Here is a 24,683-nt window from a genome sequence, read left to right as displayed (position 1 = left end):
TAAAGAGCCTGGATCAATGGAAGCCGAGGCCCTGGACTCCGCCCTCGGGAAGGATTGGGTTCTCAGAGCAGTGGGGCTGAGAAGCAACCTTAAGGTGCTTGTTGGCTAAAGGCCCAGTTTGCCTTGTGGACCCTCAGTTCTCCTTGAGCATCTCCAGATTCACCGCTAGGGGGCAGATCTGGCTGCATGGAGAAGGCACTGAGCTTAGGCTGCAAGTGGCCTGCAAGGCAGACCATTAAGGGGAGAGAGAGCATGGGAGGTGGATTTGATCAAAATCCATTAAATGAATGTACAAAATTATGAAACTATAAAAAAGTGATTCTATAAAAAAAGAAGTAACTGAACTGGGTGCTGTTCTCGCTCTCCGTATTATCTCTCTCTCTCTCTCTCTCTCTCTCTCTCTCTCTCTCTCTCTCACACACACACACACACACACACACACACACACACACATACACACACAAAGAGAGAAAGAGAGAGAAATACTCTCTAGACTTTGAGTGGCATGGCAGCATTGTGTCGGGTGAGACCGTTTCAGGATAGTGGGGAGAAATGACAGAGTGCAATCACTGGAAACACACAGGTCTAAGATTGGACTCCAGCTGTGTCACCCTTGACTTTGGGAGGACTAACCCAAGTTCATGAGATTCTGCATGCTCAGTCCTACAGCACTTAGGTGGGTTGTATTGATAGCTAAGGGACAAGTAGCCCAGGGCCTAGGCCTAGCGAAGAGCAATAGGACAGAATCTACTCAAGATTCTCACTGCTTCCCTCCAGGCAGGAGCATCTCCCTCCATCTCTCCCAGATGGCTCTCAGGAGCATGCTCACTTTTGAAGGACTACAGTGTGTGTGCGTTGCATTACCTGCTGAGGTCCCTGAGCATCTGCAGGCTGTGTGGGGCAGGACTGGACTTCATGCACCTCCATTCTCACTAAAAGCAACGTATCTACACATAGTGGGCTTTCTGGAGATGCTTATCGAAGGAATGAACAAATTGCAAATGAGCACAGACATTTATTTCAAAACCGAACAAAATGAGAGCATTATGATTCAGAATTCCTGGCCCTTGGGATCATTGGAGCTTTGGGTGGCCTTTGTCGGTGACCACCATGGTGTGTGCTTGGGACTCTGCCGAGTTCTGAAAACCTGGGGATGAAGGGGGGAAGAGAAAAAGCATCCCAATATCAGGGTCCCCAGGCCTAAGCTTATGGTTGAGAAAGGAAACAGGAGGCAGAATCCAGCTCACACCTGGGGAAAATTTATAAACCTATTAAGGTTTACAGTCCTGCTGTAATTCCATAAAGATGGCATCAGGCACAATAATCCACTGTCATAAACTGTCGCAATGTGTAGTAATCTCCCATTTGTCAGGGGATCATCGCAGAAGTCATGTGTGACCTCTTGTCTCTTTCCTTACCACCCTGCTTAAGACTGAAGTTCTCTTGGGCTTGGGGCACTAAAAATATTATCTATTCTTCTTTATTTTTTAAAGATTTTAACACATGCACATATTTTAACCAAATCTGTTCCTTGCCCTCCAATTCTCCCCATATGCCACAACACCAATTTCCCCCTACTTCATTAGCTTTCTTCCCCCTCCCTTAAGCCCACTAAATCAACATAGTGCTGCCTGTACATCCATGGGTATTGGGATGCATGGGTGTGCACGGGTGTGCATGGGTGTGCACAGGTGTGGGGCTGTTTGCCAGAGGCTGAGCAGCTGACCACAGGCTGCATCCTGGAGGAAACTGACTCTTCTAAAACCATTCTTGGTCCCCTTCCACCACAGCTACCCACTAAGAAGAGCAGGTTACTATGTAACAGTCAAACCAGACTTTACATTTTTAGTCTCCTTCTAAATCAACCCGATCTACTAAATCTGTCCTGCTACATGTAAAACACACCATAACACAAGGAGCCTGGAACAGGGACCTACAAACTTTTTTGTTGTTGTTGTTGCAAGATCCGCTCGTACATACTTTAGTCTTTGTAGGACGAATAATCTGGGTCCAGTTACCTACATCAGTCCGTGGCCTGAATGCAGTCAGTACATAGATGAGTATGTCTGTGGTCTCATAAAACCTTACTTAAAATAAAACAAGCAATGAGACGGATCTGGTTTGTCTTTGCTGACTTCTGCTCACAGTGACTGTGCATTGGCCTGTCTCCTAGAATTCTCCGGACACTTCTCTTACTAAAACACCACTCGGGTCTTCGCTATTCCTTGGCTGCTCTTCCTGGATCATATCCTGAAGGTGCGTGGTTGATCGGCAGTTATGATTCACCAGACAAGCTTTAATATATATAATTCAGTTTTAATAAAGGAAAGGAAAGGGAACTTACAAATCCAAGGTTCCAGCGAGGAGGGCAGGAAAACAAAGAGAAGGCAGGCTGCAGGCCCGCAAGATTTTATAAGTCAATATTAGCCTAAGGGGGACACGCCTAAGAGGGACACGCCTAAGAGGGACACGCCTTTAGACCAAGGGGGACACGCCTTTAAACCAAGGGGGACACGCCTTACAAAACAAGGTTTTGGGCTAGGCTTCCCCTTCAATATCCTTCTTTCTTTCACTATCTTCAGGTTCAATGTCACCTCATCAAACTGCATGATCATCGCACCACATCAATTTTTTTTTTCTGTTTCACCTGCAGGGCTTACGTCATCCTTTCCATTCACTGAATTGCTGGTTAACTTTCATCTCCCAGAAAATCACAAGCAGTGTGTGCATTTAGGTGTACATGCATGTGGGTGTCTGGACATATGGAGGCCCAAACAAGCCCACGTTGTTCTTCAGGTAGTTTGAACAATAATGTCCCTCCTAGGCTCAGATATTTGAATACTTAGATCCCAGTTGGTGGTGCTGTTTGGGAAGAGTTAGGAGGCGTGGCCTTGCTGGAGGAGGAGGAGGAGGAGGAGAAGGAGGAGGAGGAGGAGGAGGAGGGGAGATGGGCTTGAAGAGTTGAAAAGACTCCTCCCGCCCGCGACGAGATGCTCTAATTTGTGCTTGTGTTTCAAGATGCGAGTTCTCAGCTTCCTGTTTCTGCTGCCAAGCCTGCCGCTTGGTGCATGCCTCCATTCTGCCATCATGGATCCTAACCCCCTGGAACCATGAGAACAAATAGACACCTTCTTTCATAAGTTACGTTGGTCATGGTGTCTTATCACAGCAGCAAAAAAGTGGTGAATATACGTTCCATCCACCTTTCTTAAGACAGGGGTGTCTCATCGGCCTGGACCTCAGTGAGTAAGCTAGGCTGCCTATCCAGCAAGCTCCGAGGATCGCCTGTCTCTGCCTACTAAGTGCTGGGATTGTAAGTGCATATCACCATGGCTGTTTTTTTTTTCCATTTTATTTTATATGAATGGATATTTGCCCACATGCATGTCTGTGTATGTGCTATATGTATGTAGCGACCACAGAGTCCAGAGGAGGTCATTGGATTCCCGGAACGAGTTACAGATGGTTGTGAACCATCATGTGGATGCTAGGAACTGAAATCCAGATCTTCTAGAAGGGCAGCCAGTGCTTTTAACCACTGAGCAATCTTTCCAAATGTCCAAATGATGCAGGTTCCATGCATCAAACTTAGGTCCTTAAGCTTGCAAGGCAGGAGCTTTGCCAGCGGAGCTATTTCTCCAGCCATCTCCTAACACTCATAAATGTCTCAAAAGCAAGACCTAGGCTGGGTCATTTCTTCCACATGACCTGGCTTAGAGCAGCTGACCAATGTGAAGCTGCTAAAGGATTTGTCTGTAGGAACTGCTGTGAAGTCAGTGTCTCTGAAGTTATCACTAGTGGATTTGATGCTCTCTGACTTTCCCCTGTATGTCCAGAGTCAGGCATGGAGGACAGACTCCAGGGGCATTTGCTGGATCACACTGCCCCACAACAACTCAAGGACTTGTTCGGCTATCACAGAGTAGCCACAGTCACTGGAAGCGTCCGTTGGATCCTTTCCTTCACATGGCTTTAGAATGGTTACTGTGCTTCTGAGAGTATTGATGCTTCTTTACCCAATCAGTATTCTATTTTTTAATTAACCAAGTGAGTTAGACTGTAGCTTTAACTTCAAATCCTCGATATCACAAATCCTTCCCGCCTTCAAATGTTGATGAGCGATGGAGAAGGAATTTTGCTCTTGAGTCCAAAATAACTTCAGAGGTTTAATGAGCAGGGCTACTATATGTTTACTTTATTAAGGGCGTCATTGGCAGGAGCATTAGAGCCACATCTCTCCAGTTCACCAAGACCTCTAAGGACTTCCTGAAGAGCATAAACACAGATGACTGGCAGAGGAGAGGCAGCATCCAGGCTGACCCAGGACCAAAGACAAGGTCAAGAGGAGAGGACGCAGGAAGCAAGGTGAGGCCTGCCTCCGAAAACCTCCAACCCCATGTGCGTATTCAGTTGGTAAGAGGGTTGGTTGTACATGGAATGGAAGGGACAGGGTTCGAAGCTGTGCCTGTTAGGGTGACATGGGCAATGACTGGCCACCCTTCTACAAGACCAAGGGGTCCAACCATTCCTCTGCTCTCACTAGAGCCTCTGGCAGCCTGAATGCTCCAGTGAGCCAACAGGATGGAATCCTCTTACATCCAACGGTGCCCACCAGAGTGGGCTGAGTGTGTAAGAGTGAAGACCCTGGAAACCAGACCGAGGAGTTAATGGACTCGGCTCCAAGATTGTGAGAGACATTTGTTGTCTCGGGACACACAGGGTGAAGAGTCACTGAAGAGGTTCTATTTCTGTCTTTTTTAAAAAAAAATGATTATTTTTATTTTATATGCATTGGTGTTTTGCCTGAATGCGAGTTTATGTGGGAGTGTCAGATGCCCTGGCACTGGAGTTACAGACAAAGTTGTAAGCTACTATGTGGGTGTTGAGAATTGAACCTTGCTCCTCTGGGTCATCTGGAAAAACTGCCAACACTCTTAACCTCTGAGCTATCTCTCCAGCCCCAAGATTCTATTTCTTGAATGACCAAGAAGAGTCAAGAGTGAGCCGGGTTCAGATATCACTTTTCATACCATTTATTCCTGGAATTTTGCCTTTGGGAAGTAGTCTCTGATTGGATTATACAACTCTTTGATAACATTCATGACCAACTGTACTCAAATGATATTCTAATGACATTCTTCCTGAGATATCATCCTCTGACAAGGCTCTGGCTATGACTTGAGGACAGGCCAGCAACAGCAACTGTGACCTCCCTTCACCTCAAAACCCAGGAAGAAGGCCACAAGGAGACAGCCCCACCCTGCTCCAATGCAGATAAAGACCCCAACACAAAACCTCGCTGCTGTTGAGTAAAGTCCAGGGAAACACATAAATGAAAATTCTCATAAGTATGTATATTTGTGAAAAGAGAAACGATTATCTCCTAATTCCCGAGCTTAGCTGAGATATAGACTACAAACCCTGTGATTACAAGAAGTGCCTAAACATGGATCAAAATGTAATAAGGCTTATCCTCCATCACGCCAATCTCACTCCCACCCTATATAAATTGCCACAAGAGTGGGTGGGGACGAGTGGGTGAACGCTGGCCTGCAGAATGGTGATGAGGGCCAAGAGGAGATCCACAGCTTTGACCAACAGGGGGCTGGTCAACTAGATGACAGCAAGCCAGACACTGGCTGCTTGCCATAGGGACCAACTAGGCATTCGCTGGTTAGCAAAGGTGGACTAGAGACAGTGGCTTGCCTGTGCCTAGGTGGAGTCTCGCTTCTGTTGACCCACATACCTGCCTTTCACTGTGTGGAGATGCCCAGAGAGAACCTAGAAGCCAGCTGATGCAGACGGTTCTCTCTACCTGGTGACTTGACGGAATGGAGTTGTTCGCTTAAAGACGTTGAAAGAAAGTTTACATTCTCTCTTTAAAACTTTGTATTTAAGAAAACGCTGCAAGGTGGCTGTGGCTGAATACTCTGGAAACTGTGAGATTGGCTGGGGCAGAAGATAATGAAGGAGAACATGATTTGAATGTCTGAGATACCAGCGAAGAGAAACTACCGTGGGAAAAGAGGGCGCCACCAAAGAGGCTTTACTACCACCAGCCCAGTCCGACTACATGGGGATTTTATACTGAGCTAGGAATCAAACAGCAGTTCTCAACATCACAGCCATCCTTAGGCTGAGCTGGGTACCAAATTGCAACCATTAGCATCACGGCCAACTTTATTTAGTTTAAGCCGCTTTGCTGCCAAGCCAAGTTGACCTCTCAGCATGGAGAATTGCCCCAGAGGTCAATGGATTTAGCTGTTTTCCCCATGTCTGGCCTGGTCAGATTCCTTTTAAGATTAGACAGACCATACCAGGAAGAACCTGGGATGAAAATGAGCAGGGAACATCTCTCTGCTCCCATTACCTCTTGGCAGAGTCTCCCTCTATGTAAGATGAGGTCCAGCAGCTCCTGTGGTAAATATCCTGTCTGACTCTGTGGTAGCCCTGACCACAATTTCAGTTCATTTCTTTTCCTCCATTGCTGTTTTCTCATGTGGTCGTGAATGCCAGAGGGGAAGAACAAAGTCTGCCCCCTTACTATGATGCCCCCGGAGCTTAGTATATGTTGGCGCATTCAGGATGTTTGGGGAACATATTGGAGGGGAAGCAGAAAGCAGGGAGCAAGGCGGTGTGGGAGTCATGGCGTTGTCAGGAGGCCAGCTGATGATCTGGCCATTCTACAGCATGGAGAATAGCGAGGGCAGCACCTAGACAGTGGTTCTTCTCATGACTCAGATGTGTGCCTGTGGGCCATATCCCCATCTGAAGGGAAGCTGAATGTAACCGACACGGTAGGTACATGGACTGGTTACAGACAGTTTTTACATCACGCGTGTACCCTGATGCCTCTCAAGGCCTCCGATGGAGTGCTATTCTGCCAGCTCCATTTAGGACAGCTAAGGCCAACCCTGTGAGGAGCTCCTGTGTCTTGCTGGAAGGCTGTCTGAAAGTTTACATCCCAGGCTGCTTCTTCATAGCTTATCAAAAGTCCTGGAAGCTAAAGTTCTCCTAGAGATGGTTTTCATCACCTTTAGATTTGCAGGTTGAATGGGGGACATCTTAGCTCTCTTGTCCCTTTACAAGATTAATTCTCGTGGGGGGTTGATGTCTTTTCCTACCACTTCCCTAGAGGCTTAAGTTCCACGTGCCTGCCTCAACAGCCTCTCCGTTCCTCTTGCTCTGGCTGATATCCCTCTCCTGAGCTTCCCTCCCCTGGGGTCCCACACTTGCCCTTGACCCCCCCCCCCTTAGAGTATGCTAGGGGAAGCTCTTGTGGTTGCTCATACCCCTCCCCCCCGCTTAGAGTATGCTAGGGGAAGCCCTTGTGGTTGTTCATGGTCAGCCCTTTACAATGGCACTCATGAGATCAGCAGGGACAAAACATGTGTGCATTGGTGTCAGCAGGGCACTCAGGGTCCCAGCACAGGCGTCCTCTGGGGAATCCTGAGGTCTTAGCCCTGTTTTCTGCCTTGGTGAGTCTTGGGGCCCGGCTGGCTGGTGGAATGGCCACAGCCTGGATGCAGGTCCCATAAATCAACACTGTAACTATGAAAAGAACTAGAAAACCCATCATTCTCTGCTGATGTCCCTGAATCGGGAGTGATTCCCCAGAATAATACCCTGGTGTTAGTGCTGAGCAGCTGGGAGCAGTCTCCTGTCTGTACCTGCAGATAAATACAGGTGACCTTCCTCTGTGATGGATGGGTAACGATGGCAGCTGGGTACACAGGGACGTGGCACTGATGCCTGGCTCGTTGGGAGATGGATTCTCCTTCATACCAACCATGCGTCTCTTTGCTTTAACTTTGCTGAAGGGAACAATGTCAGCGCATCAAGAATAATCTCAGTATTAAGAGCACACCAGCATCTTCTGAACATTTGTTATGGTCTAAGTACCGGATACAACCTGCTGTCTCATTTAATCTCCACCTACAGGCTCTCAACTGGCTACTCTTCCGTCCCGCTCCATCTCACAGACAAGGCAGTTGAGGCTTCTAGAAGGTTCAGTGACTTGCCTGAAGTCTCACCTTGTTGAGAAACTGAGTGGAAGGCATTGAACCCCATACTAAGGTATAAGGCTGCTACCAAAACCACGTGCATTATGTATGGAGCTGGGTGCGAAATGATAGCGGTACCCCTTGTTCATCAATGATTAAAAGCTTAGGATGTTGGTGGCAGGGGAGTATAAAAGAAGGGTCTCTTCAGAGCGCTAGGCTCTATGAAGTTCTGTAGACCACACCCCAGGCCAACGGCCCTAGGTAGATGGGCTTAGAAGAAAGTGTTTAGATTACTAACAAGGGTCTCAATATCTCCCCTTGTTTTCCCCAGAGCCTTCCTTGGAAGGCTCACAATAAGTCAAAAGGCTTCAGGGAGCCCTGTTATTGACCAGGATGACTGTTCACTTTCCATTAGGAGCTGAATGGGTCCACTGGACAGAACAGCGCAAACACAGCCATCAGGATCTGCTTAGAGTCTAGCTCTACCGTCAGAGCAGAGGAGACCCACAAGCTGGGTGTCTCATGGATCTCAGGCCCATATGAGGTGCAAACATGGATGAAGTATGTTGTGCACACATGCAGATTCTGCTGACCATAGACCCCCGACTGAGCTGGGGTTGGTGACTGTGATGGTTTTACTTGTCAACTTGCCATAACCTAGGGCCACTTGGAGAAGAGAGCCTCGGCTGGGGAAATGTCTAGATCAGGTCGGCCTGCAGACATGTCTGTGGGAGACTGTCTTGATGGCTAGTGAGATGAACACTATTTCATAGGTTGGGTCCTGAACCGTGTAAGAGGGAAGAAAGCTAGCTAGCTGAAAACAGGAAATAAGCAGGCAGTATGAGAGCATTCATTCATTCATTCATTCATTCATTTTTTTTTCTTCTCTTGACTATAGGTGTGGCCAATGGTCACAGGCTCCTGCAGCTGAGACCTCTGCAACGTTGGACTGTAACCTGGAACTGAAGACAAATCAAGCCCCTAGGTTGCTTTTGGTCAGGATGCTTTGTCACAACAGAGGTGAAACAAGTAGAGCAACCTCTCATCAAAACAAAACATCATCGTCCAAATTTCCCCATGGTCCTCCTGGCCTTTGGGAAGACGGTAGCCAACTCCAGAATGGTACATGTGGAAGAGCTTGCAGATCATAGCTCAGGACACGGACACTCTTTTGACTCTTGGTTTTCTCATCATCTATGAGACGGGGATTGATGGACCCAGCTCTCAGGGTAGGAAATGGCTAGTGGGTGGCGAGGGGAGAGTATATTGTATCTAAATTCCTCCAGCACACAGTGAGAACTCAGCTCAATGATGGGAGAGTCCAGTGGCTGTTTATAGAGTCAAGTTTATAGGACAACAGAAAATAGATGGGCAGGGACTATGGCGATGGCTTGGTTAGTAAAGTCTTGACACATAGGCTGAAGACCTGTGCTGCATCCCCAGCACCGATGTGAAAATCTGGGCATGGTAGTGTATATCTGCAATCCTGGCATTGAGGAAGTGGTGGCAGGGGGATCCCAGGACTTGGTGACCAGCCAGCACAGCAGAAACTGCCATCTCCAGGCTCAGTGAGAGACTCTGCCTCAAAAACTTTAAGGTGGAGAGTGATTGAGAAATACCCAATAAAGGACCAGGGAATTATAAACACAGGAGACGCAATCACTTGTCTAGTCAATCAGGAAAACAAAGAACATACTGGTGTATGTAATTTGAAAGAGGTCTCAGTGGGGGAGAAGGTTAGAGGAGGTTGGAACACCACCCACCATCCCAAAACCCTGAGACTATTCGCTCTGTAAGTTTTTTACTGGGTGCTACTGAATCTTTGGAGTCATGCATTTTTTAAGAATGTCTCCTCTGCCCCCCAGTATCTACCTCTTGACACCAAATCTCACCGGTTCCTTCCCATGACTGCTCTAGAGTTAACCCTAGAGTCTGCCGAGAAAAGGAAGACAGTGACCAGGACCATTCTACACCCACCGAGGATCCATCCCACCCAGCCGTCCGAATCTTATGCATTTTATGGGATAATGTCAATCACAAAGCAAAGTGTGGGCCGGTTTATGTTTCCTGGAGATGTGTCTGCCCCTAACCAAATAGCTTGGTGCATTAAGAAATTCAATGTGCCTAAAGGATTCAATTTTTCCCTGAAAATATGACAAGTATATAAAGCAATAGCACCTGAGATGCTCCTAAACTTTGCGGAAGGACACGGCTGTGGGAGGAAGACTGGTCCTCATCTCATCACACACACGTACGATACAGAGACGGCCGTGCTCGCAGCCCCCTGATGCACCATGGGCTTTAAGGCTGGGTTCATGCTGCTTTCAGCCCATCCGCATTCCAGTCGCTCACACCCAGGGTCTGGGGACTGCACACGGGAAGAAGGAATCATTCTTTGCTGTGCTCACACTCTGGCCTCTTTAATAGCATTCTCCATCCATCTTGCTGACCTGCTCTGCCCCCTCAGCTCCTTAAAGTAGATTTCTGTAAACATCACAATCAAAGTCCAGGATCTCTCTCATCAGAAGTCCCCTCTCCAGCAGAAAACCACCCCTGGAGAGGTGCCAGGAGGCTGACATGCCCTGAAGTGGTCTGATTTACCTTCACCTGCACGGGCTACACCACCCTGGGGCCTGATACCACTCCTCTCCCTCCATTTCTCCCCGATAACACCTTGGGGGACACACAGCAAATTCGCCTTCATCATTTGTATGAGAACGCTTTCAAATCTGGGAGGGGGGATGTCTGCTACTGTCCTTTTGGGGGGACGTGTTGGAGAGCAAAGAGACCATGCTTGTGGAGCTAAAGGGAGGTTTGAGGCATCTTGCATATGATTATTCACCTGGTAGTCTGGGGAGGTTACCATGGCAACATTTCCAAAGTCTCCCAGTATCTACATGTCATTGATACATCCCATCAATTCAACAAAGGGAGAGAAGCAGCCCAAGCTGGCCCCTGTCTTCTCTATGGCTTGCTGATGGACTATTTTGCTTCATTGTATAGTCAAAACCTCGGAACCAGCAACAGGGACACCCTTAATAAGGGGCTTTTTTTCACCCAAATGTGTCTTAAAGCTTAAAATCAAAGCTGCCTCTAACAGGGATCGCTTTCTCCTTTCTTCTCAGCTTTCACAGCGTGACGCTCACAGGTGACTTCTGCTGGACACTGGACACTTTAATTAGGACGTTCTGGGGGCTCTAAATTCTAAGTCTTTCCCTGATAGGTTAAACACGGCGAAAGCTAACAGGGCCCTGAGGCATCCTGGAGTCATTTTCAGGACAGTAGCTACATGTATTTCCAGAGAGAGAAATGTCTTGCTTTCAGCCCTTTGACTGAAGACAAAAGCGGTCTCTCCAAGAATCTTCCAAGGAAAAGGAAAAAGGTCCAGCCTGTCACACCAACATTGTTCTTCTTGAAAAGCAGTTATGAAAAGGATTCACAGAGCAATTTATGTGGAGGACAGCCATTCTCATCAAAACTCCATGGGGCGACAGTTATGCCTTCAGCTCTTACATTGTGAACGAACTAGTCACACAGTGCCCAACACTAACCCGGCGTCGGAGTCCTGGATGGAGCATCACCCCTGCAGACAAGGAAATACATTTCCGGAGTCCACAGTCCCCCAGTTATGCTCTGAGAATGGTGTCTCCAGCCCTTGCTAGAATCCAGAGGAACATTAGTGTTACTTTATGACCACCAGTCGGCATCCCCAAAGATGATCATACGCCAGTTGGAGGGCCATCATGCTGATGTCCAGCCAGTGTGACTTACCTGTAGGTGATCCTTCCATGACGTGGCCAATGTAAGGGCCTTCCCGAAAGATGGGTCTGTTGTCGTTCTGATCGATCACAATGACTTCCAAGGGCACTGGCCCCTCCAGAGTTTTGCCGCTGACATCGGTGGTCTCCACAAACAGCTGTATGAGCAAAGAGATTGGGAGAGAAAGAAACCATTATTTAAAAAATATATCAAAACAAGGTTCTCCACAGACAGTATGTTTTATCAGTCATTTTATAAGCCTTTGGTGATATTTGAGCTCTAGTTTCCATGGGTTGTCACCGGGATGAGAACAGAAAGTAAATCGTTTACAATAAAAGGCAGAGGTCATCGTGTGTCACAACACCCCTTGGAAAATCCACAAATAAATCGTCAAATCTGCAAAGAAATTTAAACACGCAGACACATGCTTACACTGTTTGTTTTCCCAACACCATTATCCTTAAAAGGAGCATTACACTAATAGACACAATAGATGAAGCACCATGAACTGAGGGAACCCACAACGTCTGTGGTCATGCCGAGGAGACACTCAGATCAATTCTGCATCTAGAGACATCCTTTGGGTAAGAGGGTTGGTGTGGGCAGGGCTCTGCTGCGACCTCAGGGGTCCTGCCCACCTTAAACAGTCAGAGACTTCCCAGATCCATGAAAAGCTTCCAAAGGAAAGTCCTTCCAGATCTCAGTCAAGAAGGCAGTGTGGGGATTCAGCGGTGTTGCTGGGCTGGAAGCAGAGTATCATAGCATGGCATTCCCAGGACATTGCTACTGCCACAGTTCCATTCGCTGTGCTGAACCAGGCCTTGGTTTCTTGTGGTAACAGCAGTAAGATTTTTTTTTTTTAAATACAAATGTTCATCCCTTCAGAGGGGATGACCAGGCACTTTGGTCAGTGGAGACCACAATATAGAGTCCCTTCACCAAGATTCTCAATTCTTTGGTTTCTTTGTTGGTGAGTCCTCTCTCAGCTCAGTAAAGCAGACAAGATAAACACGATGATCTTACCTATGTGATGTGCAAATGTGGGCATCATATGAAACCCAGCCTATATGGGTAAAGCGACTGTTTTCTGTTTATCTTTAGCAGTATCATATCCTCTGTGTTCACACACACACACACACACACACACACACACACACATGCACAAATGCACAGGTGTGTACACATTTGCACACATGCTCCTATACCCACTTGATTTCCTGGGCAGATAATTTTAAGAAAGATTCAAGTGGACAAAGTCTCCTAACACTGCACCATAATGAGGTACAATAGGAAAGAAACATTGTTTTGAAGTTGAGGTTTGGGAGACAAGGCTAAGTCAGTAACAGAGGAACCTGAATTCAGATCCCCAGAACCCCATTAAAATCAGAGCACAGTATCAAGTGTCTACAATCTCAACAATGAGGAGGCAAAGGCAGGAAGATCCCTTGGTTGGCTGGACTGTCAGTGCAGCCACATCCGTGAGTGGCAGGCTCTGAGATGAAATACCTTCCCAAAAGTCAACTTAGGGGAGAAAGAGTTCATCTCAGCTTTCAGTCTAGGTTTCCATCTGTTGTACCTGGGAAGCCACAGGTATAGGCACTTGAGGGAGTTGGTCACAGCACAACACAATCAGGGAACTATGAATTGATGCATGCACGCTAGTGTTTAACGTGCCTTCCTTACTTGTACAGTCCAGGATCCCCTTTCTAGGGAATGGTGCCACCCACAGTGTGTGTGTGTGGGTTCTTCCCCGTTCAATTAATGTAATCAACACAATTATCCATAGATACGTATACAAGCCAACCTGATTTAAATAATTCTTCACTGAGCCTCTCTTCCCAGGTAATTGTAAGTTATGTAGAGTTGACAGCTAAGACCAAGGATCACACCCCTGCCTCAGACAATTGATGAGAGTGGCTGAGGAAGACACACTGCATTGACCTTTGGCCATCACATGTACACATGTGTGTGTGTCACACTCATGTACACATTCCCACACAAAACGGTGAATTTTCCTCGCTGTTCTCACGTTAAGACCAGACCACAGTGAGCACAGACGGCCTTTCTGAAGGACGCCACCGCTCTCGCATTCCAGAGGGGCTGGCAGTGTCAGAAAAATCAATGCTGAGAGATGATATTGCCTTCTGTCTCCCCTCCTGAGTGAGATGCCTCAAACACACAAACCCTTCCTCGGAAAGTCGAAACTGTGTTTGCTTCCTGGGAGTCATGTGACAGATTTGAGTGGCTGTGTTTGAGACTCAAAAACAAAGCAAGATAGAAGGCACAGGGAAGCATCCCCACCCCAACCCAGCACCTTTGCAAAGCTGCAGGGCTGAGCAGGGCTGAGCCCGCCTAGAGAAGAATGGACAGATGGCCCACGGTGGGAAACCACAAAATGGTTGCCCGAGGGAAATGATGCCAGCAGCCCTTCATGGCTTTGGTTTGCTTGACTTTTTTTTTTTTTGTGTGACAGAGTTTTACTCTGCAACTCAGGCTGACCTGGAACTCACTTTGTAGCTCAGGCTGGCCCTGCCTGAATGGAATTACAGGCGTGATGACTATGATCACCCAAACCTCACTTCCATGCTCAAGGGTTTGTTGTTTTCAGACTCTCTTAGGGGTGGTGTGAGTGTTTTATGAGTAAAGTCATTCAACCCAGTCTTAGCAGGCAGGGGAGGTGACCCTGAGACCCCCAAAGGTGTAATGAGGCTTTACAGGGTCATTGTCTTCCTTTTGCATCACAAGCAAGTCCTCTTGTTCCTTCCCAACCAACTACATGAGCCCTTTCAGCTCCTCCACCTCAGCACATACGTGAGGCACAGGTGGCGTATAAAACCCACCTCCCAAGCCGGGCTGCCCAGTTTCAGGCCTATTCCCCTCCTTTCCAGCCTAGACTCCAGGACTATCCTTCAGTTCTTACAGACTAGCCAGGGTGCCCCTGTTTTGCCCTCTCCTGGATGGAACGCTTCCCACAGCACGGAATCCCCACACACGTATGACCCCACCCCCCCCAGATGTTGACCTGACAGGCTCCCAAGCACAGAGTCACAGTGGAGATGCTTGGTTACTGAATGCCCGGATCTGAGGCCTCAGATAGCACTGTTAGCATAAAGCCCTCTCCCCAAGAGGTGGTTTCTCTTTAAGAGAGCAGAGTCAAAAGTGTTGGCTTCAGCTCTGGCCATCTGTCCTCTCTCCCTAACTCTGGCACAGGCGGCTGACACTCAGTCTGAGTCCACGGGCCTGGGGCCAGTTGACAATCTTAATTGACTGACACAAGCCCTGGTGGTAAACAATATCAAAGCATATTAAACTGACGGCTTACTTTTTAAAAGAAGGGAACTAACAATTATTTGGTGTTCAGTCATGTCCAGCCCCCGCCCCCCTTTTTGTTTTTTCAAGACAGGGTCTCTCTGTATAGCCCCAGCTGTACTGGAACTCACTCTGTAGACCAGGCTGGCCTCGAACTCATAGAGAGTCGCCTGCTTCTGCCTCTCAAGTGCTGGGATAAAAGGTGTGTGCCATCACTGCCGGGCCCATATCCAGGCTTTTTATACAACGGCTTCAATACAACTTGGAGAAATAGTGACTGAGGCAAAGAAGTTGAGGTCACCATCCTCAGTCACAAAGGCGGCTTGTGATTGATCAGGCAGTGTCTGAGTTTAGGACGGACTCCAAAATCTATAGCTCCTTCACTCCGCTTGTCCATTCAAGGTCCTGCCACAGCATGTCTTGAAGTTTTGGCTTGGATAGCTTAACTAATTGTATCATTTGCTTCATGCTATTGTTTTTGTTCTGTATTTCATCAACTGCTGTTTTATAATCCTGTAGCTTGTGAGGCAAAGTTTTCCATAGTCTTGCTACTAACCACAAGAGTACCTACCAACATGCACAACGAGTCTCTGTGTATTGCATTGCCCTCTGCCACAGGGCATGGGTTGGGCATGTTACCACAGCTGGCAGCCCAGCTCTGTGCCGACCCCTGTACCCCAGTGTGTGCACACAACCCCCAGCCACAGAACACAGGCTGGGCATGTTACCACCAGGGACATGTTACCAGGAAGCTCAGCTCTGTGCCGATCCCCCCCCCCCAAGTGTGTGCACATAACTACCTGCCACAGAGCACGGGTCGGGCATGTTACCACAGCAGTTCAGCTCTGTGCCCCACCCCCACCCCCGGGGATGTTTAGCCTGGGATGTTGTTCTTTGTGAGTTCATCTTTTATGAAATAGGGTCCCTCACTGGCCTCCGCCTCACCCATGTAGTTAGACTAGCTAGCTAGTGAGCCAATCCCAGGGTTCTCTCCACCTCCCTAGCCCTGGGATTACAAGCCTATCACCAGAGCCCAGCTTTTCTATTTGAGTCCTGAGATCAAATTCAGGTCTCGCTGGGTATAATAGTATATGCCTTTAGACCAGCTCTGGTGAGGCAGAGGCAGGCAGATATCTGGGGGTTGGATGACAGCCTGGTTTACAGAGTGAGAGTTCCAGGCTAATCAGGGCTACACGGTGAGGTCCTGTCTAAAACAAAACAAAACAATACAACGTAACAAACAGAAACAAGTGCAGGTCCTCACGCTTCCAAGAGGCACCTGGCTGACTGAGCGGTTTTCCCCCATTCATGGAGTCATTCATTCATTCTATGGAGCCATAGAATTTTCTTAAAAGAAAACAAAAGTGAAATTATAAACATAAAAATCAGATGACCTAAGTGGATACATAAAATGTGACAGCGTAAGAATCACCCCCGAAATTTCTGGAGCGAAGAGGCATTATCTCAAGGGAGATTGACAAAGAGACTATGTGATACATGTTCCAGCTCAGAGGGGTTTGGTAGGTGGGCACAGGGGTGTGGAGCCACCGTGTTCATGCATGCTGCTTCAGAGGGTATGGTACGGGATCACTAGGCTGCAAGTTATAGCCTCTGAGAGTGGGAGGAGAGGACTGGGTAAGCCCACCAGGATAGAGTCCCCTTAAACATATTTTCGGGTATCTAGCTCCTCTACTTCCTTCCATCTGGGGGAAAGCGAGTTGGGGGGGGATCTTTACTAGAGATTGTGAACCAGTAATGCCTTGATATGCGAGCCAATGACTCTTTAATTAATCAGTGCCCTGTCATGACTGAGATGCTCTCCGTATGATGCATTCACAAGGCTCCCTTACAAACAAAACCCAAAGCGAACGCATAATGAAACCAAATTACAAAGCACGCGCAAGTTGTTGGCTTCCGGCACAACAACAAACCATTAACATAGTGCCCTGCATTTGGCTCATCTTCTCATCTCCCCTCATGAAAGACACGGAATCTGACACTGTGATCATACCCACAACGAGGAACAAACCCACTGCTACAAGGCCAAGATGAAGAGCCAGGCCTTAAAAGACAGTGTCCTTTGTAGCGTGGGCTGCCTCAAGTCCCGGAAGAGAGGCTTGGATCAATGGAGTCAGAGGCACAGCGCCACGTGCAGTCAATGCCCTGGTGAGTCAACTTGAAGAGAAATGACCCAGGGAGCACGCCAGTGACCTTTTCTCAACTCTGATGATACTGATTTGCTTTGGGCAGAGTATACAAATGAAAAACACAGACACACACAGCTAATGACTTTTATTTTTTTGGAGATGCTGTAGTACATGCCCGGGTATCAGTGAGTTGCGCACAGAGGTTTATTTCGTCATAATAAATGACAATCTTATACTGGCTGCAGCTCCGACACAGAGACACTCAGTTTCCCTCTGCAGAGAAGACCCCGTTGCCCCGGGGAACGTTTTCTAACTGTATCTCCTCCTTGTGGCACATTTTCCGACCAGGATGCCAGGATTGATGCCATCTGTGGACCACGTCTTTGGGGATGTCTACTTGAACTAACTCAGAGGGCTTAACAAAAGTGGCCTCATTCTTTGCCTTTCAGACATCTTTTGTAGCACAGTGTACTAACAAATCAGGGACCACATAGGATCTCTGCAGGTTCATTGTGGATGAACACAGGGACATGGTATGGCATCTCCAGTTAAGTCTGGAGAGAATTCTCTCTCTTTCCCTCTCCCTTTCTCCTCTCCCTCTCTCTCTATGTGTATGTGTGTTGCCACATAAAACCTTGATATGAGGGCTGGAGAAATGGCTCAGAGGTTCAGAGTGCATATTGCTCTTCCAGAGTTCAATTCCCAGCATCCATGTCAGGCAGCTCATGACCTCTAGTAACTCTAGCTCCTGGGGATGTGACACTTTCGTTTTCTCCCTAAGGGTACCCACATGCAGGCACACATACACATAAATAACAACAAATCTATCTAGAAAAATAAGATGTTGGATTTGCCCCCCAGGAGAAGAAAAGGTGAGAGCCACTGATGCGCTGGTGTAGATACCAACATCATCTCGGCTTCGTATTTTTACCCTGAAGTGGAGCTTGGAAGTTTGTCTCTTGAACCTTGCAGTTATTCAGAGTTTATGCAAGAAAAAAATTCCGCAAAGCTCCCTTGGAAATTAGCCCACAGATTTTTTTTTTTAAAGTGTGCTGTATTGTTTATTTACGAGGTGATCCCTGGAGGTTGAGGGCTGCTCAGAGACTTAAATGACCTGGGACTCTGTGTTTGTTGTGATAAACAAGAAAACCATAAGACTGAGTCTAACTTAGTTTGTAAACGTGGAACTTAAATTGGTTGTGCTTTTTGTACTGGTGCCTACCATTTATACATGGTGCTTAATATCTCAGATTACATTGGCATCAAGTTATTTGTTAAAGGCTTCATTGTAAAAAAAATGGGTGTCCTATACACAGATATATATCTGCACATAATATATTATCTGTCTGTCTATCTGTCTGTCTGTCTATCTTTCTATCTATCCATCATCTATATATATATGTATGTATGTATTTATCATGTATGTATGTATGTATGTATCTATCTATCTATCTATCTATCTTTCTATCTATCCATCATCTATATATATATGTATGTATGTATTTATCATGTATGTATGTATGTATGTATGTATCTATCTATCTATCTATCTATCTATCTATCTATCTATCTATCTATCTATTGCATAGGCTCCTGGTCTCATAAGACCACAGACATCTTGAAGACAGGTGTTCTACTGAATGGTAGAACTTCATCAATCAAGTGTTTTGAACAAACTAAGCACCAAGGGACACTTTCCATTGAGTTTTGTCTTTAATTCTCAGGCTCTCTCCAACCCTCAGGCTTCTTCCCACCCAGACATCTACACAAGTGACCTGGACTAAGAAGGGGGTTTCTGATCTCAATTTTCTCTCTCAACCTCTTGTAAAAACTGACATACATTAATCTCTGGGACCTAGAAATATGTCAGATTATATAGTATAGTGGAATGAAGACAGCAGGTCAGCTCACCTTAAAATAGAGTTTTACCTGGATGTTACTGGATCATATGTAATCTCAGGGTGTCCAGGAAGGAGGGAGACTAGAAGGTCACAGTGATGGAGTGGGATAGGGACTTGACCTGCCATTGGCAGTTTTGTATATGGAGGATGGCACCATCATCCAGTGATTGCGGGCAGCCTTCTGAAACTCAATAGGGTGGCTACAGGTCTATAGGCACATGTGTGAGCTCTGCACACACGTATGCATATGTAGACACCTAGATATGCCCTTCGCACAGCCATGTGCAGTGCTCGACCCACAAAACAGCGTGATAATAAATGCACAGGGTTCTGAGCAATCTGTTACGGCAGCAATAGGAAATTAATAGTGTCCACATAATTTATTGTTCAAACCAGACTATGTTGTAGGATGAAAGTAGATACTATTAATAATTATGCCAAAACAGGCACCGGCCGAAGCCATGTTAGGTAAACTGGGCCACACTGTTCTCTTACCCGAGTAAGTAGCTGGCTCCCTGGGTCTCAGTTTGTGCACACAACAAATGGCGTTTGGAGGACCTCTCTGTGTCTTATTATTGGAGTAAGAGAGGGGAACAGGAACTTAGCACAAAGCTGGGCACAGAAGGAATGCCAGACACAGGCCTGTCTGTCAAGGGGAAGTGACCTTGGTGTGTGTGCCTTCTGGGCTTCAGTAACATATACCAGGATCACACCTGAGATCAAGATCCCGTGGCAGCCAATGAGTTCCAAGAAGCAGTACCTGGCTGCTGTGTCTGTGTGTATGTGGGATTGGAAGGGGGGGTTCCTCAACCTGAAAGGGGAGCACAGTCATCTCCACACAGCCCTCCTAGGGAATCATTCATCTCCCATGGATCTTTATTTAGACATGGGCAAAAAGGGATGAGGTATTGTCTGCTCAGTGCTATGTGTCACCCCTTCTCCTCTTGAAACTCTCTCCTATTAAACAATCCAGGTTTCTCTCTGACACCCATAAGTTACTTCCATGATATTTCTCGTAGCTGCCTTTACGAATCCAAGCTGAATGAGCTATGAACAAGTCCTGGAGAGTTCCCAGGGACAAGCGCTTTGAGCCTTTTGTAGCCTGCCTCTGCTTTTGTTTATGTGACTGTGTAAGTCTCTCTCCCTTGGAGGCTATGATGCTCATGGTTCACCTGCAAAAAGGAGATGGGAATTTCATACTTGTTATGTTATTAATTAAAGATCTCGATCCTATTACCAGAAGCATTGGAGAGGCTCCCCATTCAGAGCTCTGGTGCTTCCGATGTCGATGGAAAATTCCATTCTCCAAGTGAATTCCTTTTTTAGCTACAATGAGAACACCTTTTCCTTATGTATATGCATGCTCACAACTACACTGGATTTTGAGGGCATTTTTTTCCATTTAATTTTTGAAGTAACTTTAATTATGCAGAAGAAGTCAATGCAGATATTCAAAATAATTTTATTTAAGCAGCGAGGTGAAGTCACAGCAAATACCCTGTACCTCCAGAGGGGACACAGGCTGGAAATTTTAATTGGCTTGAGTAGAATTTACATAAATCACGGATGATGGAATTATGCCAGGCCCATTAGAACCGTGTACAAGGGTTAAGGAGATTTTTGTGCAAAGACAAGAAATATAATACTTTGGAAAGCAAAGCCACAGGAAAAGCATTAGAGGGATTTAATTTTTATTTGTATTTTTTCCTCAAATCCTAAGCAGAATGCAGAATAACAGAAGTGAAAGTTTTAGTTCATTTTAAGACTTTTTAAAAAATAGGTGTATGTGCAAATCTGTGTGTGTGAGTGCAGCTCCTGCAGGAGTCAGAAGGGGGCCTCAGACGCCCTGGGGCTTGAGTTACAGGTGGTTGTGAGGAACCCAATATGGGTACTAAGAACTGAAGGCCGGCCCGCTGCAAGGGCAGCAAGCACCTTGACTGCTGGGCCATCCCTCCAGCTCCCAGCACTCTAAAGTTTGCACATTTAAAGTCAATTTGTGAAGTACAACATTTATCAAGCATCACGCTCACCAAAAATAAAGGTTAGTGTATTAAAACTGAAAGCATCAGCCAACGAATTCTGGGTAGATTAAGGCACCGAGAGGGTAAAGAGCCACTGAATATTTATGAAACAGAGCAAAGAAGACCTTTCTGAGTTATAATCATAAGCGTAATTTACTCTGTGAATTATTGATAGATCAAGGTACTTGAATGAAAGTTTTTATAAGCTAAAATACCAAGAGAAAGTAAATAGAAGGCTGGGGAGATGGCCGAGGATATGTTTGTGTCAAAGAAACCCTGGTTTATTTTGAATTTACAAAAAGCTGTACTAAAAAAATCAATAAGGAAAGAATAACTAATAGCAAAACAACAGAACAAAAAGACAAAAAATTTATAAAAATAAAATGAATTCTGTTTTACTTATAAAATTGCCAAAATAGTCAGAAAAAGCCAAGCAGTGTACTTGACAAACTCAGGAGAAAACAAATTCTCATGACTGCTGGTGGCAAAACACTTTTCTGGGTCATAGATATGTCTCAGCAGGTAAATGAGTTTGTCCCCAAGCCTATGGGTTGAGTTTGATACCCAGGATGGTGGGTATCAGAGAGAACCAGTTCATAAAAGTTATCCTATATATGTCCACATATATGGCATGGCACCTGTACACATGTGTGCACACACAAATACACACAAACAAATAAATAAAACAAATGTAATGAAAAATTAAGACATTTTTCAGAAATGTAACTTGTTAAGAGTCAGTACAGATCTGAGGATTTTACTTTTAGAAATAAAGCCTAATTTGTGTGTCAAGAAGAGAGTGTGCTCACACCTTCTTACCTGTGTGTGTGTGTGTGTGTGTGTGTGTGTGTGTGAGAGAGAGAGAGAGAAAAGAGAGAGAGAGAGAGAGAGAGAGAGGCAGACACACACAAACAGAGCGACAGACAGACAGCCACACAAATACACATACCACAGTAATGCACTCATTTCCAGCTTGTATAAAAATAGGAAAAGTATAAACACTCCATGCTCCAGGTGGAGACTCATGGAAGAACTTTGGAACTAATAAAAGTAGAGCATCACCCTGCAGAAACACTTCAGAGAAAACAAAATGTATTTCTGGTATGGAATTAACATTAATAATGCAAGTGGACTATTTTATATAGGAAGCAAATTATGACTAAAAAATAGGACGTACGAAAAGATGCAATTTTTGCAAAATAGGCATTGTGCCGCTAAGACTGTGTTAAGACAGTGTTATAGCGACTATTTTGCTGTATGCCACTTTTCCTTGTTTCTCTCTTCCTTCTAGATTTTCTATTATGGAAGCACATTAACTCCAGAGTCAAGCAGAAGAGTCAATAGCGGTGGCTGGGAAGGGAGAATCATTTTTTATGGGTATGTGGCTGCTGGCGAGTTGCTCATGGCCCAGACGGTCACCCCACATCCACTTACATATGGTCAGCACTTACTTGACTCCGGGGACTAACAGCAATGAGAACAATACATGAAATTAGGAGGGAAACCGACTGAGGGATTTAAAACTGATGGGGGATGGTAAAATTAAAGGACATGGCATACACGTGTGAATTTTTTAAAGAATGAATAAGAACATTTTAAAATCATGCGCCGATCTTTTCCAGCATGTGGGCATACAATCTCCTTGAACTTGTTTATGGTGAAAAAGAATTTTGTGATAATGAGCAACGTAAGTAATTAGGACTTCACCAACACCAGTTTCTCTGTTCTTTCATGTGGCTTCTTTCTTTCTTAATGTTTTTTAAACCCCTCTCTCTCTCTCTGTGTGTGTGTGTGTGTGTGTGTATGTGTGTGTGCATGTGTGTGCATGACCCCCACCCCCATGCATGCATTGCCGGTGGAGGTCAGAAGAGGGCACTAGATCCCCTGGGGTTGGAGTGACAGATTGTGAGCCTCCCTCCCCTCTGTGGGTGCTGTGCACTTGACTCTGGTCCTCTGTAAGGGTAGCACTTGTTAGCTGCTGAGCCATATCTCCAGCTACTGCCTTGCTTCCTTAAGTATATCTAAGATGTCGTCTTTGCTTGAGTGAACCCCAAGCCAGCTCTCTAGCACATTTTGGTGCAATTAAAGCTGAAGAAGCCTACAGGCTATGTGTCTTCTTCCCACACCTCCTGCCCATTATCCGATCCCAGCTAGAAATTCAAACCCTATGCTAAAACTGGCCATTGCTCACTATCTGTGGGTTTCCCCTCTTGGACAAGCTGCCACCTCCTGCTCAGGCAACTGTCTTTTAAGTGTCCCCTGCTCGTACCCATGCCCCTCAGATTCCAAACTTAGCCTTTAAAATTTGAATAGCACTCTTATCTCTAGTTTTCGGACATCCATCAGGTTTTAACTTAACCAGACACATCCTGGATCGCATCTTTGCACTGGGGTCCCACCATACACTTCTTGGTATTCTTCCAAGTTGCTACAATAACTGTCTTTTCAGAGCCTTTGTATGTGCTGTGCCCTCACCTGACACAGTCTTCATAGGTATGCATAGCTCTCTTACCTGTTACATTCACCCTATCCTCCAAACCAGATACATTTCTCGAAGGGAAGGTTTGATTGGGAATAGTCACTGCTTGTGGTCTGGCCCTTACCCTGCTGCCTTTTCCCGGCTCTGGTTATTATCAACCTTTTCTACTTCCATTCCAATGCTGTGATAAACACGACAACCAAAAGCAACTTAAGGGAGGACAGGGTTTATTTCAACTCACAATCGCTGTGGGAAGTTAGAGCAGGAGCTTTGAATAAACCACAGAGGAATACTGTTCACTGGTTCACCCACAGCCTAATGCCTAGAAAGCAAAGGACAACGGACAACCTGGGAATGGTGGCATGGGATGGGCACTCCTACATCAGTCAGCAATCCAGAGGGCCCTTCCCAGACACACCCAGAGGCCAATCTAATCTCTGCAATCCCTCCACACAGGCTTTCCTCTCAGATGACCTTAGGCAAAGTCAAGTGGACAAGTTGACAATTAAAGCTAAGTAGGACACAGCCACGATGCAGTCATTTGATGTCTGCTACAGAAGAGGCTCCCAAGGACAACAATGTATGCTTTGCTTCTGTAGCACACAGAAACACCAGAGTGTATTTTTCTAGAAATGTAACAAACAAACAAAGAAGCCGCTAAGGAGTTTCCATTTTGTTCAGGAAGTTTTTTACCTCCCTAGAGGACAGTTCCATAGACAAGAGAAACGAGGCCTTTAGAAAGTCTTCGAGGGGGACCTGGTCCCCAAAGCAAAGCATTAAGAATTCAACACAAACATCTTTCTTCCTCTTCAAGGGAAGAGACCAACTCCAGCACCGTTGCTGTAACTGTCAAAAACACGTAGACCGCGTCTATGCGGGATTACTTATTGTTTGGCGATGATTGATAGCAAATGCTTTTGTTCTGACACACATATTACTAATAAGAATATTTAAACGGAGGCAAATAATGCAAGTAGAACGTAATACAGATTCCTTCCCACCGAAGTGATCCCATCTGTCCCTGCCTTTATAAATGAGGCAATCCAAGTTCCCGGAATAGACTC

The 24,683-nt window shown here is 46.1% G+C and overlaps 1 protein-coding gene across 1 annotated transcript in view; it reads right to left on the bottom strand.

Annotated features, from left to right (window-relative positions):
• Window positions 1–24,683, bottom strand: part of Cdh13 (cadherin 13) — a 950,975-nt gene that overhangs the window by 307,976 nt on the left and 618,316 nt on the right. The window contains exon 6 of the mRNA XM_038312938.1: window positions 11,775–11,919. Within this exon, the coding sequence (XP_038168866.1) occupies window positions 11,775–11,919 (145 nt within the window). The remainder of the gene's footprint in view (window positions 1–11,774; window positions 11,920–24,683) is intronic.

This window comes from Arvicola amphibius, chromosome 15 (assembly GCF_903992535.2).
Source record: "Arvicola amphibius chromosome 15, mArvAmp1.2, whole genome shotgun sequence".
Classification (NCBI taxonomy): domain Eukaryota; kingdom Metazoa; phylum Chordata; class Mammalia; order Rodentia; family Cricetidae; genus Arvicola; species Arvicola amphibius.
Note: the sequence above shows the minus strand (reverse complement) of the source record. Positions and strands in the feature narration are given on the sequence as shown.